The 19,042-nt window shown below is 44.2% G+C and overlaps 1 protein-coding gene across 1 annotated transcript in view; it reads left to right on the forward strand.

The window, feature by feature from the left end:
- Positions 1-587: 587 nt before the first annotated feature.
- Positions 588-19,042, forward strand: part of LOC147666668 (THO complex subunit 7 homolog) — a 76,825-nt gene continuing 58,370 nt past the window's right edge. The window contains exon 1 of the mRNA XM_086948983.1: positions 588-677. Coding sequence (XP_086805109.1) covers positions 659-677 — 19 coding nt within the window. The 5' untranslated portion in view covers positions 588-658. The remainder of the gene's footprint in view (positions 678-19,042) is intronic.

Here is a 19,042-nt window from a genome sequence, read left to right on the forward strand (position 1 = left end):
CTTTTCTGCATGCTTGTTTTTCCTTCCGTTGTTCATTATTTGCATTGTACTTTCTTTCCTTAATGCTGTCTCACTTCATTTGCCTCCATCTTATGTTTTCTTTGCATTTTTAATGTTTTTCTTTCAATCTGTTCCCCTTTCTCATTCGGACTTATATTGGCCTGCGAACCCAAGAATAAAGTTGAGTGTCATAGAACAATAGAATCTGCTTCGGAATCACCCCCGCTTAGGCTGATATAGTGAGTAGTTACCTAAGGCCTTGTAACATGTGCAGGCTTATGATTCCATTCTGGGCATGTCTAATTGTGAACATTTTCACAAAACAAGCGTGATCCTGGTCCATTATAAATGCATAATATTAGCACATATAGGTCTCATATAAAATGTAAGACTTTGGGCTGTGCATTATACACAATCCTCTTTTAGGAGGCACAGTAATCCTCTAAACTAACTCGAACTTCTCACAACTAGTCCCACCTAAGGCTTCAACACACAGGTTCATAGCGTTCGCGGTGAGCTGCTTGGATGTAAGAGGGGAGGTGCCAGTGCTCGAAGAGGAGGAGCATTGCGGGGGGCGGGGCTCAGAGGCGTCGCTGCTCTCGGGTCCCGCTGCATTGTGGGTACCGCGTTACCCTGCTGCTCGCCGGACGCCGTCAACATGGGGGCAGTCACTGACGGTAAGGACTTCACAGTGGAGCCGTGCGGGGAGTCACCGAGAACTGGCGTCCCCAGCATCCTTGTCCCGCGCCTGTTGGTGCTCCGTAGGCCGTGAAGCCGCGGCCTCAAGTACTAGTTGCAGTCAAGGAAGAGTGAGCTTCTGGGGGATGCCGTGTTACCTCTCATTCGCTTAAATTGCTATCTATGTTTTCATTATCGTAGTGTATGACAAAATAATGCCAAGCAGCCTGAAATTAATAGGAATATTAGCAGACCTTTCGGAAAATAATAAAGTGACAGCAACTTTAACAATATCTAGCACAAAAATAAGGGGGAGAGGGTATACTACTCCACTACTCCAAACCCTCCAAAGCTAAACTACACACACTAAGAGAGGGACTAGAGGGACAAATGACCAGATAAAGCTTGCAGGGGCATAAACTGTATTAGTAAAAAGTACCCTCACTCACACACACAATTGTGTGTGACATGCTTCATCATCTGGTCTGCTTACAATACGCCCTGGTGTAGCCACACATAGAGCGGAGCATATGTGAGGGGAAACATCAAACAAAACAGACGAAAACATACAAATATACACATAAGGGGAGTACAAAGTGTTACCACCCTGACTGGGAAAAAATGTGATAAATACTAGTGCAGTGTAAGTGATGTTAAAACTGCCTCGTAGGCACTCTAAGCATTATTTTATTCCGGAGTCCCACGGACAGGATTACAAAGAAAGTGGGGTGGGTATATTTGTGAGGGTAGCTGAAACCTATTGACATTGCAATGCCTGTTTTATTTCCATGCGGCCACGCTTAACATCGGTGAAGGAGTCCATTTAGAAACCCGACAAAGGTGCTTCATTTCCGGTTGTGGGTTTGATTTTATACTTGAACACTTGGCCTTTTTCATTTGTGCATTTCTAGACGTCTCTTGTTTACTTAGTGGTTGGTGATTCCGATTTAATCTTATCTCAACTGACATTTTTCACAAAATTGTAAAGGAAGTCCCGAACTAAAGATGCTGATTTCTGTTGCGATAACGGTTACATGATCATGCCAATTATGTTTTTACTCAGGGCAGTGCACATTAATAATCATTTTGTTCACAAGTTATTAATTTTCTTACTGCTGTTAAGCTAATATATTTCCTTAGGATGGGAACATCTTATTTAAAGAGGGACTACATTTTTATTGTGATTGACCATGTCACAAGCTTTTACTTGGTAAAATGGGGATCAAAAACAGTGGAAAAGTTATACATGGAAAAGTTAGTACAAGTGCGTATTGAGGAAACATTTTCCTTGCTTTTTAATTATAGTTGTGCACAGGGCTTTAAGTGGGAGGAAAAAACTGGGGTGTCACTCAAAGAGGCGTGGCCAATGTAATAAAGGGCGTGGCTTAACACATCTAAGCTATAAATCTGTGTTGAGCATAGTGGGACATGCGACTAGTATTTGCTGTTACTGTCATTGCATCCAGATATATGATTCAACAAGTAACATCATACCTACAAGAAGTCAGGACTATTGGCTTTGTCAATAGTTGTTAGTGCATAAGATAAATAAGCAGCAATTCTGGCTTGTATATAATATTGAAAAAGCTTCAACTTAAAGCCCTGGTGACACCACAACAATGTTGCTGCACCTGAGTTTCAAAAAGTGAAGGGAAATCCAGGAGGAAATTACTCTCTTTGAACGATTTCCCTTCCCCTACAACGCTCACTTGGCATAAATAGTGAGAAGTGAGCAGCGCACATCGATGTACTCACCTTGCATGACGTCATGCCGTCAAAATGTATATTTCATAACAACAAATTCACAAGTAAGAGGGAAAGTGGCGCTAACAAGGAATCACTAATACAATTCAATGTAAAAAACTCAATTATATTTAATAATGTTCATGTTAAAAACAGCATGTATCATTGTCAACAAAACATAATAACCAATAACACACTCATATGTTCACAAATTTCACAGAATTTATAAAAATAATCATAGAATTAAAAAGAACCAAAAAGTGGCAAACATTATGTTTCCGACGCGCGTTTCGGCGTTTCAAAGACGCCTTCTTCAGGAGCCACAAAATATGTCTGTAGAAATGTATAAAAAACATATACATATAATCAGTACCATATAATAACGATTTTAAAATTTCATGTTCCTATCACAATTAGTTCAAAACATATTAAAAACGTTATTGACACAACCAGCATCAGTTAATCAACATTGCCTGACAAGTTCCTTAAAGGCACAACTTCCCTCTTTACTACAGCAATCCAAGTAAATACCAAACAGATTATAATTACAATAAAGGTATATTTGAGCAGTCGTTATCAAAGATTCTATCAAGGGAATAAATTTAGAGCCCTCCCACCCATCTAGTTGGCAAGAAATATGGCGGGGAATGAGGATGTCTGGGCTAACAAGATTAGTAAATTGAAAGAAATTGGTACTTTCAGTGGGGTGTCCTAGTTCCTACACTGGATTTACAACTAGCATAGAGCTAATCTTGAAGTTTCTTACTATGGCAGTATAATGCTATCAGAATGGTCTTTCTAGCGAATACTTGTTCTCTGATGTATGAACCTGTAATTGAACTGATAGTCTCTCTTTTTTTGCGGTATATTCTTCTGCACAGTATGTAGATGTTGTTAATCTATCCACTTAGACTTGACCCCTTTTATAGACTGAAACCTATGAGTATTCTATAAAAATGCCATCCTGTATCATTTAAGGAGTTTTTTTTTAAATTTAAAAACAAAATAGGCTTCAAGGTGCTAGCCTGTTATAATGATAACATATATCGCTATACAACCCCCAAATCTACTCACTTTTCAACAGCGTGAAGTAGTTTGATGCAGCACGTGATTACCAAATTCAAATCAGTGCCATTCTCTGTAGTGTATATAACTTCTTATCTGTGATCGTATTCAAATTATGAGAAAAGAGGGGGGTGGGGAAAAGAGAGGAGAAAACGAAAAAGGTTTGTTATTCTAGCTATTCATGTCTCTAGTTACCCCATTTTCGAATTTAATAGACTCAAAAGGAACTGTGACTCACAATAGTGAAATGATGATCGATAAAGTAGTCAGATCCTAGAAAATTCGACAAGGCCTTGGAAATTGGTTGTAGGTATATCTTGTCAGATTAAAAGCCAATATCTATATAAAAAAGGAAGACCAATTACGGTATTATAGTAAAAGATCCTGTATGATTTCAGACAAAACTGGCATGTTTATTATTGGATGTTGATCCTAACCAAGGTAGAAACACTATCGATCATAAAATGTATTTCAGCTGAAATAGAAACATTACTGCTCACATAATGTGTCAGTCACATAGTCGGGTATATACGATCTTTACAGTTTGTTCTTACCGGTGTATATTTAAATTATATTATTGGCATCTCCAGGCACGGATTTCTGTCATGAGTTATGTCAATTTCAATATTATAAAGGTCAGCAATTATCTGAGAGAAAGCAAGAAAGAATGAAAGAAAATAGAATTAATAAAAATGTATGCCGACAGGAAGAGCTTCCCTATTTTAAAGAGGCGAATCAAAATAGATCCGCTTCATCGGATTAAATCATCTTACCGATATATATTGCCGAGAGGTTGATCTACAAAACACTCTGCCGTACTAAGAGCACTTGGATGAGACGTTGGATATTCTTTTAAAGATACCAAATTTCTGAAAAATATATCGTAGAGGTATTGGTTAGGGAATGGGTTATAAGCTAAAGCTGTAATTACTCGCAGGGCTAATCTATAGGTGCTCGAATAGACTTACCGAAAAGATTAGATCGAAGTAGGTATAGACGGCATTTGGCGCAGTGAAAGATGTCCGTTGGCGTCTCACGACCGTTGAAACTCGTATCACCTGCTGCGAGAAACAGGCTGCCTCTAAATACTAGCCTTCCGAGTCACGTGGGACTGATCTCCCATTCCCACGTCACACAGATATTTTAAGGTATATCCTAACAATGTGGTAATGGGGTTGACTGCGGGTGGATGATGTTTACATCGGTCCCGGGTTATGTCTGCTGCACGGCGTGTGCGCTATATTGTAACAGTTACCACAGAGATAGATAAAACTCATCATCTCATAACAGTTACCACAAAGATGGATAACACGCGTAGTCAAGTCTGCGTGTAACCGTTAACAAGAGTTAAAGATATTCTTTTAGGTGCTAACAACATATGAAATACAAGCAAATATTTGCGGATATGGAAATGAAGAGTATAGACAAATTCCTCGGATATATGTTCTAGGTTAACATTGTCCAAAGATCGAAGGTAAATCTGCGGTTCGTGGCACGAAATGCAGAATGTATAAATGAAATCCGATGTACAAACAGATGTCGATAGAGATGTGGTCGAGCTACTAGATTATAACATATAGCATCCTCATATCGATGGATGTTTAATGTTTATTTAACTATATTGTAAGTATTGGGAATTTTAAATATAAGATATCAATACAAATCAGAGCAGGTATGCTACGAACAGTTAAGTTTCAGAATTAACAGTGTTCCTAGCGATGGCCAGGTTCACTATTCTTGACGGATGGACCTGTAAGTCACATCTTTTTTCCCATGGAGTTAAAATATCGCGTTTTCCCACGGAATTTCACTGTTCAACCCTTTCTTGAAAGTGTTGAGAACAAAAATCCAGTAAACCTCTCTTTTCTTTCTAATGGCGCATCCACCTTTTGTATCTGGTGTTCTTATTTTTTCTAAGATGCGCCATTTAAAATCTTCAGGGGTGTGATCCATTTCCAAAAAATGTTTCACTAAAGGCGCTGTCATTTTGCCTGTTCTGATTGCTGATCTATGCTCAGTAAGCCGCACCTGAATGGACCTGCAAGTTTCCCCAACGTAGCCTAAGCCACATTTACATTGAATGAAATATACCACATTAGTGGTTTTACAGTTCCAGATATCATTTGCTTTTGTAGAGAAACCATTATGTGTAAAATCTTCACCTTCGATGATATTTGTGCAAGATTTACACGAGCAACATTTTATTGTTCCACGTACTGTCAGATTAGATAACAGTGATTTCTGAAGAGACCATTGTTAGAAACCTCATCTCGAATCTTGAATGGACGATTTTGTCTTTTAGATTTTTATTCCTTTTATGTGCAAATAGTGGTTTCTTCAAGGTTTTGTTCGAAGTCGGGCTACAATTGAGAATGTGCCAATTGGCATTGATGATTTGTCTTATGCGCTCATTCAACGTAGAATGTGTGGTTATGCAGACAAGTTGGTCTTTGGATGGTTCATCCTTTGGGATTAGCAATGCATCACGATCAAAAAAACGTGCCCTTTTATAAGAGTTCCTGATAAGTCTGTGTGGATAACCACGTTCTAAGAATTTCTTCCTCATGACTAATGCTTGTCTATCGAAGTCCACAAGATTGGTGCAGTTCCTGCGAACTCTTAAAAATTGAGAGAATGGTATGCTCTCACGTTGACTTTTGGGGTGGAAACTACTAAAATGTAGTAAGGTATTACGTGCCGTGGTTTTCACGAACAAGTCCACCTCTAATTTGTTGTTATTTTCCCGTATCAAAAGATCCAAAAACTCAACCTGATTTACACTGTATTGGGCAGTAAATTTGAGGTTGACATCAGTCAAGTTGATCCACTCAAGGAATTCCATAAGGGAATCCATCCCATTGGTCCAGATAAAAAAGATATCATCTATGTATCTGGACCAATGGGAAATGGATTCGAAAAAGGGAGCAACCTCATTGTCGATGAACCTATCTTCGAACTGGGACATATAGATGTTTGCTATTGAGGGGGCTACTGAGGCCCCCATGCTTACCCCCTTAAGTTGGCGGAATAGTAAATTGCCAAATTCAAAGATATTATCAGTTAATACAATGTATAAACAATCAATGATGAATTTTTTTGGACAACATATATTATGCTTGTCGATAAACCAGTCAGTAGCTCTGATTGCTTCATCATGCCGTAACATCTCCACTTCTGAGAAGTGAGCAGCGCACATGATGTGCCTGTTGTCTTGAAACAGGTCTCTATTGCGCTCTGTTTTGTGCCCTGGCAAAGGTGTTCCGTTTTTTTTCCAGACTGCAGTGACAGCAGTCTGGAAAAAAGTGTGAGGGCACAAAACAGAGCCGATAGAGACCCGTTTCGAGGCCCCCTTTAAAAAAACTGCTGGTGCTTAGCACTGGAGAGACCCGGCCTGCTTAAAGCCCTAGTTGTACATCTTACACTGCTGCGCTTCTCCTGAACTCTGCCGTACTCCAGGGCTTGAAGTGGGATGAAAAAACTGGTGAGTCTCTCAAAGGAGTGTTGCCAATGTAATTAAGGACATGGCTTTTTACTTATAGTATTGAATCTTACACTGCTGCGCTTCTCCTCTGAACTCTGCGGTCCTTAATACCTTACTCCTGGGCTTGAAGTGGGTTGAAAAAACTGGGGGGGTTGTCTCTCAAAGGGATGTGGCCAATGTAATAACAGGCTTGTGAGCTGATGCCGAGGCTTGACCCTGGTTTCCCAGCTCCAAAGTCATCAGCTCTGCCCGTTACGTTTCATCCTCCCCTATTATGGCAGAATAGCATTCCTTTCAGGAAGGGTTGGAAGGGTATGCCCTGTCGTGGGTCCCTTGCTCACTTTGCCATTGGATTAAAGCTAGCCTGGCTGATGATGGCTGTTAGCCTGAAACCGGTCCCAGGATACTTGTTTCCGGTCCAGGGAAGACATGGCTTGGCAGTGCGCCCTGGACTGTTCCCATGAGGCACAGGGTCAAGACTGATTTGTATATAGCTGTGTCTGAACTGGGGTGGGGAAGTGAGCTAAAGAACAATGATGGATTCATCACAGATCTGTGACTGGGGCTAAGTGTCTGAAAAGTTTCAGCGCTTAGTCCATCATCTCCTTGTGTTTGCCATAAAGGTAAATAAACACGCCATCAGTACAGTGATTTCACACGCCATTGCTATGAATGCAAGACTCCAGTCTTCATTTTACTACACTGTCTTCCTGTGGGGGCCATGTATGTATGTCTTCAGGACTACCTGCATTACTTACAAAATAACAACACAAAAGTGTGCTTGAACTAATCAGAACCACTGGTAATTAAGGTGGTCACTTTCTATTCTCGTGTGTTTTTATCTGTGCCATTACAAATAGGATTAATGAAATCGGTCTTGACCCAGTCTCAAAAGGTACAATCCAGCACAAGCTGCTCTGCCTTATTTTTTAAGAGACAGAACGCAGTAACCCCCAGATTCCATTTTGGCCTTGTTAGGTCTTTTCAGAGAGGTGCTGATGAATCTTCTTAGTAAACCATTTTCCAAGACTCATGGCGACTCACCAAAACAGACATGCGGGCTGCCCCCTTGTGAGAAAATATGATAACAGGAATTTGGGCTTCAAAAGCCATGATTGTGTCCCTTACCAATACATGTTACAATACACCTGTTTACCATAGACATCACTTAGAACAGATCGTTTTTTGTGGATGGGCACCTTATTGTTAGTATTAGATTTTTGGGCTAAGGAATTTTTGGATTTTTAGGGGTCATCCTTTTTAGGTTTTGCCTCGCCAAAAAGATGCGCTCTGCGCATCTTTTTCGCGCAGGCGAAAACCTAATGAGTACTGTGTGTGGGTTTGGGTCGGCCCTCGTCATTCATTGGCTGGCTCCATAAATGGAGCCTAGCCATTGGATGAGGGGCCTGTCCGTCAATGCCGGACCAGACACGGGGGCGTTCCCGAGATTCTTTGGCTTTTGCCGACGTCACGCGACGTCAGGCGAAAGCCGGGAACGCCCCCGAATCTGGTCCGCCATTGAAGGCACCCGGAAGAAGTCCAGGTGAGTGCTTGCTTTTTTAAATGCTTGTTTGCCGGTTCCCACCCCCTCTCCCGCTCTCCGTGTCTCCCCGGCCCCGTTTCCGCCCCCTACCGCTGCCTCGGCTCCCGTTCCCGCCCCCCTACCGCTGCCTGGGCCGCCCTGTTCCCGCAGTGCCGTTTCTCCTGTGTGTGTGTGTCTCGTTTTGTAAATGTACCCGTATGGTTTCATGCTTTACCGATTTTTCTCTAGGATGAACGTTTATTTTGATGCAATTAATTTTTATAAATACATATTTTATGCAGATGTGGCTGCACACTTTTACTGCAATTTTTTTGTATTACCTGCGTTTAGTGATTTGTGTTTATAAGCACACCTGACATTTTATAGTTATTTTTTTTAATGTAAAATAAGAAGTTACAAGATAAAAGCTCCTTGCAATACAGACTTTTTTCCAAACAAAAGTTGTCCTGGCCGCGTTGTCCGACCTCGCTGTTGCTGCTCGCAGCTGGGCGGAAGTGCGTCGGGTTGCAGCGGGTTTTTCGGATGCTGCAGCGCTTTGTAGCTCTGCTCGGATAGAGCAGCGGCTGTTCTCTCCCTGAGCATTGGCAGGTGGAGCAATTTTTGCCAAGGTTATGATCGGTATCTGCTGTTCCTCACTTGGGAGAGTAGACCAGAGCCCGGGATTGCCACCAGTGGAGGTCTGTTTTGGAAATGTTTTTTTATACTGCATGAACACGTTCGATAAAATACGCTCATTCTCCTCGTGTGATGTAGGTCAATGTCCTCTCTCTTTTGGTCTTCCTGTCTTTGAGATCACTGAACGAAAAATTCACTTGCTGTTCTCCACAATCTAAGGGAAGGCAGGGCACTCCGTTCTTATATTAGTATCATGGGCTTCCCAGGAGTTAACTAACTATACGAGCAGTTCTTTGTCATCTTTGTGTATTTGCTGCTGTATGTGTATTCTGTTGCAGTGTCTCTATGTGCCTGTCCTTTTATTTGTATGACTGTCGGAATGTGTCTCTATGTGCCAGTTTGTGGATTGTGCCTGCTTGATTTTATATTTCTGTGTCCGTTTGTTGGCGTTTCTCTGTGCCTGTCTTTCCTTGACTTTGTGCCTTTCCCCAGTGTGTGTCTGCCTCTTCGTGTTTTTGTGTGCCTGTCCGATCGCGTGTCTCTGTGCCGTTTTCTGTCGGTACCTGACATGAAGTATTTCCCTGAGCCCAAGGTTGTGCTTGGCGATGTGCGGGTTGGCCTGTTGTCCGTTTACCAGGATACTTATTTTACCTATCTTATAATGTGCGCAAGAATTTATGTATATATTGTGTGCGGCAATTTTGGGTCTATCGTGTGAACGAGTTGTGGTGTACTCGGGTCTACTGATCTTGTTTGTCGCTTCTTGTCTGGCTACATGTGTCATTTAATTTCTTCATATATTCTTGCGAGCATGTTGGGCTGCATTGTTCCTTATGCTGTGTGCACAAACCATGCTTCCAGGTGTTTGTGAGGTTGTCTTTCTGTCTGAGTGTAACTGACTCTGTTGTGGACTGTGGTATGCATGCAAGTCTGTCTCTGTATTAGTTGAAGCTTGTTGTTTTAGATTTTGATTCCTGAATGCGACACAAGTACACGGATCTCAGCGGGCTGAGTTCTGAGATTTCCCAGTTGATAACTAGTGATTGTGGAACGGTGAAACCAGCTATTACCAGCGAGTTTGGATGAACTGTTTGGTAAGTAGCGCTCAGGACTTGAGGGATACCCGGGGAAAATGAAATAATGATTACCCCTTTAGGGAACCTGGGTTTGCCATCCTGGCTTTGACGAATGTGCGGTTCTGATTCGAGGCACATGTTTGTTTTTATCTGTCCCTCTTACAGAATTTGTCCCCATGTGACTCTCCTTCATGAGTTTGACAACTCACCGTTGCCTTTGAGTCATGCCCTAAACCCAGGAAGCTGATACAGTGAGTGCAGATAGTGCTTACTCTGTGAGAAGAGGTGCCGAGCCTCTGAATACTGTTTTTGAGAACCGAAGGGCTAGTTGGGGTTATGTGCCTTAGCTCCTGACATCTTCCTTAACCTGGTTCACGTTGTTGTATGTGATCCCCTGTCACATAATTCGTTGCTCCACTGTCACATAATTCTTTGCTCCCTTGTGATGCTGTGTGTGTGTGTGTGTGATGCTGTGTGTGTGTGTGTGTGATGCTGTGTGTGTGTGTGATGCTGTGTGTGTGTGTGATGCTGTGTGTGTGATGCTGTGTGTGTGTGTGTGATGCTGTGTGTGTGATGCTGTGTGTGTGTGTGTGTGTGTGTGATGCTGTGTGTGTGTGTGTGTGTGATGCTGTGTGTGTGTGTGTGTGATGCTGTGTGTGTGATGCTGTGTGTGTGTGTGTGATGCTGTGTGTGTGTGTGTGATGCTGTGTGTGTGTGTGATGCTGTGTGTGTGTGTGATGCTGTGTGTGTGATGCTGTGTGTGTGTGTGATGCTGTGTGTGTGTGTGATGCTGTGTGTGTGTGTGTGATGCTGTGTGTGATGCTGTGTGTGTGTTGCTGTGTGTGTGTGTGTGTGTGATGCTGTGTGTGTGTGTGATGCTGTGTGTGTGTGTGATGCTGTGTGTGTGTGTGTGTGTGTGTGTGTTGCGGTGTGTGTGTGTGTTGCGGTGTGTGTGTGTGTTGCGGTGTGTGTGTGTGTTGCTGTGTGTGTTGCTGTGTGTGTGTGTGATGCTGTGTGTGTGTGTGTGTGATGCTGTGTGTGTGTGATGCTGTGTGTGTGATGCTGTTTGTGTGTAGGGCTGTGTGTGTGGGGGTGGGCTCTGTGTGTGGCTCTGTGTGCGTGTGGCTGTGTGTGTGTGTGGGGGTGTGGGTGCAAATGCAATAGGTCTCGCATTTGCAAAAGATTAAGCTATTGGCATTGTAAATGACCATGCCATTTATTTATCTGTTTTCAAAACTAACACATAAATAAACAATTTGTCATTTAAAGTGCCAATAGCTCTAACTTTGTCAAAGGCAAAACCGTTGCATTGTACTTGGTATCGAATCCAACAGCGGCCATGATGCTATGGAAAGAAAGGACAAAGCATATTGACCCACTGTTGACACTATGGAAAGAATGGAGGAAGTATCAAAAAAAGACCGGTGGAGCATAAGAACCGAGCTAGGGGATGCTCACCCATGAAAAAGGAGACTGCTGTTCTTTCCATGCCCTCAGAAAGTTCTCTTTAGGCCACAGCCCCCTAGATTTGAAATGGCTTGCTACCTACCATTTTCAGAACAAAGAAAGGGGTGTGGCAGTTATTTTGATGAGGAGAAAAGATAATGGGCCAGAAGTTGTGTGTGTGGGGGGGCTCTGTGTGGGTGTGTGTGGGGGGCTTTGTGTGGCTGTGTGTGGGGGGGCTCTGTGTGGGTGTGTGTGTGGGGGGGGGTTTGTGTGTGTTGGGGGGGCTCTCTGTGGGTGTTGGTGTGTGTCATTTGCGAGAGATAAAGCTAGTGGCATTGTAAATGACAATGCCATTTATTTATGTTAAAAAAAACATAAATAAAAATAATGTCAAGAGCAATGCCAATCGCTCTAACTTTAACAAAGGCAAAACCATTGCATTGTAAATGCTTGTCTAGGACCTGCAACAGTTTTAGGAGGTAACACCTTTAAGTACTCGAAATGCTTCGATATCACATGGGCTAGGTCATCGTAAAGCATTGATACCTGTATCTCGTCAACCAACATGACACCTTATTTTTCTAATGAATCTAAATGAGTCCAAGAAGACCAAGAAGACACAACGGCTCCATGTAAACCAGAATTCTAGTGTGAGGAAGCTGTAAAGACCCTTCAGGTTATACCTGGCTTGGAAGGTGCCACGATATTCGTCTTTTCTTTGTAATATTTACACGTGTATTTGGCTTATTTTTCTTTCTCTAAAGTAACTTGCTGACTGAATGTAGAAGTTAATGGGTGTTGTCCAAGTGCTGTGTCATACTGATTGAACCTCTGAACCTCTCCTGGAGGAAATCTTGAATGCCCTCCCTCTTAACCCTGAGTGAGTCCAGTGCCTAAATTCTCTTGGCTATCCATTTTTGAGCGCAAAAGTATTGTGCCCTTGTGACTCGAACTGTGAACATCTTTATTCATTAAATGCAAGTATGGCCAGGTAGTCTCAGACTGCCCGGAGACTCCCTATAAAAGGCCCTCACAAATACCACAATTAATTTGATTAATAAGTATTTGCCTTAAATGCCCTCAATGTGAGTGTTGATTTGGGATCCTTTCCTGAGGGCTAAGTTTCTTCACTTGTCGGCAAGACAGGATTGGAGTGTTATGCAGATGCAAGTGAAGAAAATGCATCAAGATGAAGCCTCCTGCGATCTAATGGAAATGTACCATTTTATTTTGGTCTATAGGCAATGTATCAAAGCTGTGAGCCAAGTAGAGAGATGGTTAGTAGAAATGAAGACGAGGACTCCTGCTCACCTCACAAGTTGTCTGATAATAGATAGAACACCAAACTCCTCTGTCAGCGGATTCATGTGAAACCTGCTTTTACAGATTTCCTAAGTTGCAGATTATGTTTGCTGTTGTGTGTGAGTTGGTTAGGGAGAGGCACACTAGTTTCAGAATTCATCCCAGTACCCCATATCTCAATGAGTATAGTTTTCACATGCTGTGGGTCCACCTGGATCCAGTTGTGAATATGCGAAGTCTGAACATACGGCAACTCTAGTTAATTCTCACTCACAAATGATGGAATTGTCGAGAAGCTATATTGTGATGAAGAAGTCAGTCGGCCACTGTAGAGCATAGGTCTTCAAACTGTGGGGTGCAGCATCCCCCCAGGGGGAGTGGGCACTCCACCCCACCACTTCTCTTCCATTGTTGCTTTCAGCGCGAAATGCCACGCAAGGCTGAAAGTGCTTAACCCCCTGCCGTCGTGTGTCTCAGCTCAAGCTGCTGGGGGCTCGGCTGGGCAGTGTCTGGAGTCTTATCTCCAGCATGCCCACGCTGTGCCTGCCTGGCTGGATTTCTGCAGCCCTCCCAACAAGCATTTGCAATGCAATGGGTCTCACATTATTAAAGTTTGAGCTATAGGCATTGCTAATAATAATGCAACACCAATAGCTCAAACAATCAGTAATGCGAGACCTATTGCATTACTGTTATTACTACTAGTTTTGAGGCTACTTCCCAAACCAGTCTGCAAGAAACAAGGTAAGTGGCCCAAAGTCTTAGAAAGAGTGGGTATTCAGTGGCGCCCCGAACAAGGGAATGCATTTGAAATGTCATTGGCTGAGATGATGAGGGACTAACAACCCTCTGGAAAAGAAGCCTGTTCTATTTATAAATTGGCATCGTAAAATTTCACCTCATATCCCAATTTGCAGTGAAGAGTTCACCCTGGTGTATAATATGAGTGGGTTTACCGGGCAGAGTTCGGCCAGAGAAATTTAACAGGAAGCAGAGATTAACAGCACCACTGAGCAAGAAGGAAGCAGAAACAGTGATGATTAAATGCACAAAGCAGCAAAGCCCCACAGGCCTGTTGTGAGCTTTTCCACTTTGCCAACAAGTAAACAACCATCCAAAATCCTTCTCTTACCACTGATGTGACTGCTAATCAGGATGCAGCATAATTTCCAATTTTCCTCTGTTTACACCCGCAGCAATAAGTGGGCAGGGGCGAGCTACAGATTTAATACAGGTCTTGAAACAGCACCATCTACAGCATGTAGCACCACACCAGATACTAATTCTTGATTTGTATAGGATGGCTCATGAGTTTCCTTATTAATCACCTGTTGTGCCCAATTATTTTCTGAGTGATCCAGAGTCCTCTGCTTTTCCTAAAATGGTCTCTGGGTTTACCCTCCAAATTTGAAGGATGAACCACATTCATGTGTTCCCATACGCAGTACTGATCTTGAGCTGGGGTTGAATGTCTATCTGACATTTGGTGAAATGCTTAACATTGAACAAAGCACACCACTGACTGGGCGTTGGGGGGGCAGCACTCGGCCTGGGGCCCCTGTGGATCCCTACCCCCTTCCCTGCTCTCGTGAATCTTTGGCCCAGAGCAGGGTCAGTAAGTGGTCAGGCAGGTAGCGAAAAGAGTTTCCACTTGCGTCCTCTAACGAGTGTTGTGGGGGAGGTCAGCCAGAAATGTGTCTCACAATAATTGTATAACTGGAGATGCCGCTGTTGCAGACGCTGGGGGTCTTTTTAAGACAACGCCATGTTTAGCTTTCCCTTTTTGTTCCTGCGACAGCAGAACCACATCACCAAGAAATACCAGTACTGCCACATTTATTATTATTCTTGGTATTTACATCACAGTTGCCATAGGTGCTGACTTTGGTTCTGAGGACCTGGGTCCGAGTCCTGGCATTGGCCCAACACCATGTGATCCTGGACAAAATCACTTAATTTACCAGTGACTTACGAAAAATGAATTTGACCTTGATTAAAATCGCTAGTGCTTGTTTAACATGTTCCAATCCCTAGAGCTGAGTCCACGAGCTGAGTCAACAAGCCTAATATAGCAAATATTGTGAAGTATGCCTACCATCTGTCCTCACTTCCTTCGTAGACCAAATTTAAATGCTTTCTTGTGCAGCTATTTCTGATGCTTTGGAAGGCGATCTTCTTTATAAGCCAACTATGCTAACAAATTGACTCGATGCTGCTAGAGAATAAAGCTGTATATATCCTCTTGAATTCCTTATATCACATGTGTATGTAAATGTCTCCTAGGCCTTCTTGGAAAATGTGGCTGGCCTCCTACTGGCATGGCAACAATTGGCCATACTCCACATGATCACAGAATTTTCAATTGTGTCTGAAAGCATGTGCTGTGGAACCCCTTTTTAGGTCGAGCTCTCGACCTATTGTGGCCAAGTTGCTCCTCAAGGGGCGTAGAGCGGTGCACGCGCGGCGATTCAGGAACGTGAATGCGCACGTACAGGCATACACACATCTCTTGCTCCACTTTCACACTCACGAAGCACACACACATGCACGCACGGACGGACGGACACACACACACACACACACACACACAGTGCAGACACACACACGTGCCAAGCCCCACTTGCCAAGCCCCACTTACCTCATCAGTGGCTTCAGCCGCCACTCCTGACGCCACCGGTCCTCTGGCCATCCACTCCATGGGCGCAGGCTTCTCCCAAAGACGAAAGTCCCGCCCCACGACAGCCGTGAGCGTGCACATCCCGAAACCGGAAGTTCGGGAGTGTGCACGCTCACAGCTTACTGTACGAGAAGCCACTGGGTTATTTTTGGCATATTTAATTTTAAAGGATAGCCTAGATTAGCATGGGCAATCATTCGTGTAGTAAGTGGCTAAGTGGCGCCTTGCGGTGCAAACAGCTCCAGCTACAACTTCAGCGTGCTCAAGTAATTGTTTTGTTAAAAGTGGATGCAAGGTAAGTTCCAGACACTTGCCTATCCGTGTCAAGCGGTTTAAATCGGTAAGAACAGCGCAAAGACCCCATGGATCCCACACACAGGCAGATCTTCTGAAGTAGTAATAGCTGTGAGCGTGCACATCCCGAAACCGGAAGTTCGGGAGTGTGCACGCTCACGGCTTGTTGTTGTTCTGTTTTAGCGCACATATTCACTTTCATGGCAGCCTTAAAACATTCCTGATGAATTAAAACTTACTGCGTGCTCTCCCTGAGAAGGAAATTCTTTTAAAAACTTTCTTCGGCTGTGGTTGACAAGAAGGTGACGTTCATTTTTTTTTTTTTAAGCAAATAGCCCTGCGTTTCTTTAATCTGCCGGTATTGGTTGACATTGTGATGTTTGGTGAAGTCCTGGCAGCTAGCATTTTCAGATGTCTGTAGCACAGTGTGAAAAAGAAGAATGTTGACAAATATTGTCAAAATAATGATTCAATACACATTTAATTTTGCTACTGTCTGTGAACATGCATTGAAATATATTTCTGTTGTAAACTCGACTCGCAACTGGGAGTGTGTGTTAAATGAAGGAGCACACCGTACACTTTGGGACTGAACTGTTTTCTTGTCTTGATGGGGCTACAGCAGTTGCCTGCAGTGAGCAACAATTAAGTCAATGCTTTGTTAGCTGAGAATTGGAGTTAAAACTCAGCCTTACCGTTCGACACAGAGATTTTAGGATGCATTCTGGTCAAATGTGTCTGTTTCATGTTTCAACGCTGCCTCTACAGGCTAGCATCACCTATTCCTTACACTGATTATTTAACTAGAAAGACGATGAGGTCATCGTTGACAGTAACAAATCCCTTTAGTATCTTTTAATGTACCTGCTTTTGTTTAATAAAATCTCATTCCACTGGTGTGCCGTCTCATTAGTGCATAGCACACTACAGATTCCCCGTATTCCCATTTAAACAGAGACCTGCTTCCACAAAGAGGACGAGGAAGGTAATGTTAAAATGACATGGGGTGGTTGCGAATCCAAGTACTTTAACTGTTGTCATGCCAGATGATGTGGCTATAAATATAACAATATTCTCTGCGCAGCGCTATGTTTTTAGGTCTCGTCTATTATATTCCGCAAGGAATAAATAGACGAGAGTATTGTGGGCAAACCAAGCTCTGAAACCATCACAGACTTTGGACAGTTCGTGTGGAGCACTCGTGCGGAAAGCGCGTCCACATCAAAGCCATCAGCCTCCCTCCCACAGGCATCTGTTGGTTCCCCAGCGTTGGCGCAGTGCGTGCTCGGCCTCACTTCTCCTCCCCCCTAATTACATCCCTTACATCCCTAATTTCACTTTCACGGACGCGAGGCCTTGAGCTTCACTTCAAAGGCATCCTCCCTTTGTGGTCTGTCCGACCACTTTACTGTGTCCTTCGTTGTCTCTCTTTCTCTCTGACTCTACTGATATCCCTCACCCAATCTGTGCCCCCTCATCTCAGCGTCTCCTTCGCCCTCCCCCCACTCATCCTCTCTTCCCACCCTCACCCTATCTCTAATTTTACTTTTAACTTCTCTCTGACCCCTCGTCTCCTCTTCCCGTGCCCCTCGTGCATGTCTGCCTCGCCGCCCCTCTCCAGGCGCTCATGTCTCCCTCGACTCCTCCTTTCTACCATCCTCCCTCTTTCCCGTCATCTTTTCTCACATGCATCTCTCCTATCACCCCCTCCCCCTCATCTTCCCAGATGTGTCCCCCCTCCCATGTCTCTTTCTGTTGTCCTCTGTCTCACTCAGCCCTTCTCTCATCCTTCCTGTTTTGCGCGCCCTCCATTTCGTTATGCCCCTCTTTCCCTTATGCCACCTCTCATCTCCGTTATGCCTGCACGTGAGGATACTGAAAGCATCAACACGCGCCCTCGGCCTCTTTCCAGCTCGGATTCATGCACAGCGGGGATGGGTGCAATGCCAGCGTCTCCGGTACTGGCAAACGCTGCAGGCAGCATTCCAGTCCATCGTTTTTCGCCCACTATGTCACTCGACAGACACCAGCACGTGCACAGCAGCTTTGGAGTTGCCCCGTCCAGCCCCAGCGGGCAGGCCAGGGCTTCTCTGGATGGGAGACAAGCCACTGCTGACCGTTCCAGCCCATGTCTGCCCGGCCATGGGGTGGAGCCCTAGTTCTGTGGCAAGAGGGCAGGTGCCTAATTGGTTTCCGGTGCTGAGAGATAAGCAAAATGGCAGTTTATGAATACAGTATGCATTGAAAATTACTAATACCTGCCTCCCCAGACTATATTTTAGCTATGGGGATTTGGAATAAAGAGCACTTGCTACCCAACATATGCACTCATGTCAAATAGAACCTCTGGTAAAAAGTACACCATCATGAAGTTACCTATTGTATTTTTTGGTCGGGAGGGGGAACATGCCTTTATGCATTGGGGTGTAGAGGAATGACTTGGCAAACTGGATGACTAGCTTATTGCAAGAGACTGAGTGGTTCAAGGTTTACATCACTCTACCGCCCTCACTCTACTGCCCTCACGCTACCGCCCTCACTCTACCACTCTACAGGCCTCACTCTACCACCCTCACTCTACCACTCTACCGCCTTCACTCTACCGCCCTCACGCACTCATTCTACCACTCTACCGCCCTCACTCTACCACCCTCACTCTACCACTCTACTGCCCTCACGCTACCGCCCTCACTCTACTGCCCTCACTCTACTGCCCTCACTCTACCGCCCTCACTCTACCGCCCTCACTCTACCGCCCTCACTCTACCGCCCTCACTCTACCACTCTACTGCCCTCACTCTACCACTCTACCGCCCTCTCTACCACTCTACCGCCCTCACTCTACCACTCTACCGCACTCTCTACCACACTCACTCTAACACTCTACCGCCCTCATTCCCTCACTCTACAACTCTACCGTCCTCATGCCCTCACTCTACAACTCTACCGTCCTCATGCCCTCACTCTACCTCCCTGACTCTACCACTCTACCACCCTCACTCTACCACTGTACCGCCCTCACGCCCTCACTCTTATCCATCGCCCTCACTCTTATCCATCGCCCTCACTCTTATCCATCGCCCTCACTCTTATCCATCGCCCTCACTCTTATCCATCGCCCT

This window comes from Lissotriton vulgaris, unplaced genomic scaffold, assembly GCF_964263255.1.
Source record: "Lissotriton vulgaris unplaced genomic scaffold, aLisVul1.2 SCAFFOLD_2898, whole genome shotgun sequence".
Lineage (NCBI taxonomy): Eukaryota > Metazoa > Chordata > Amphibia > Caudata > Salamandridae > Lissotriton > Lissotriton vulgaris.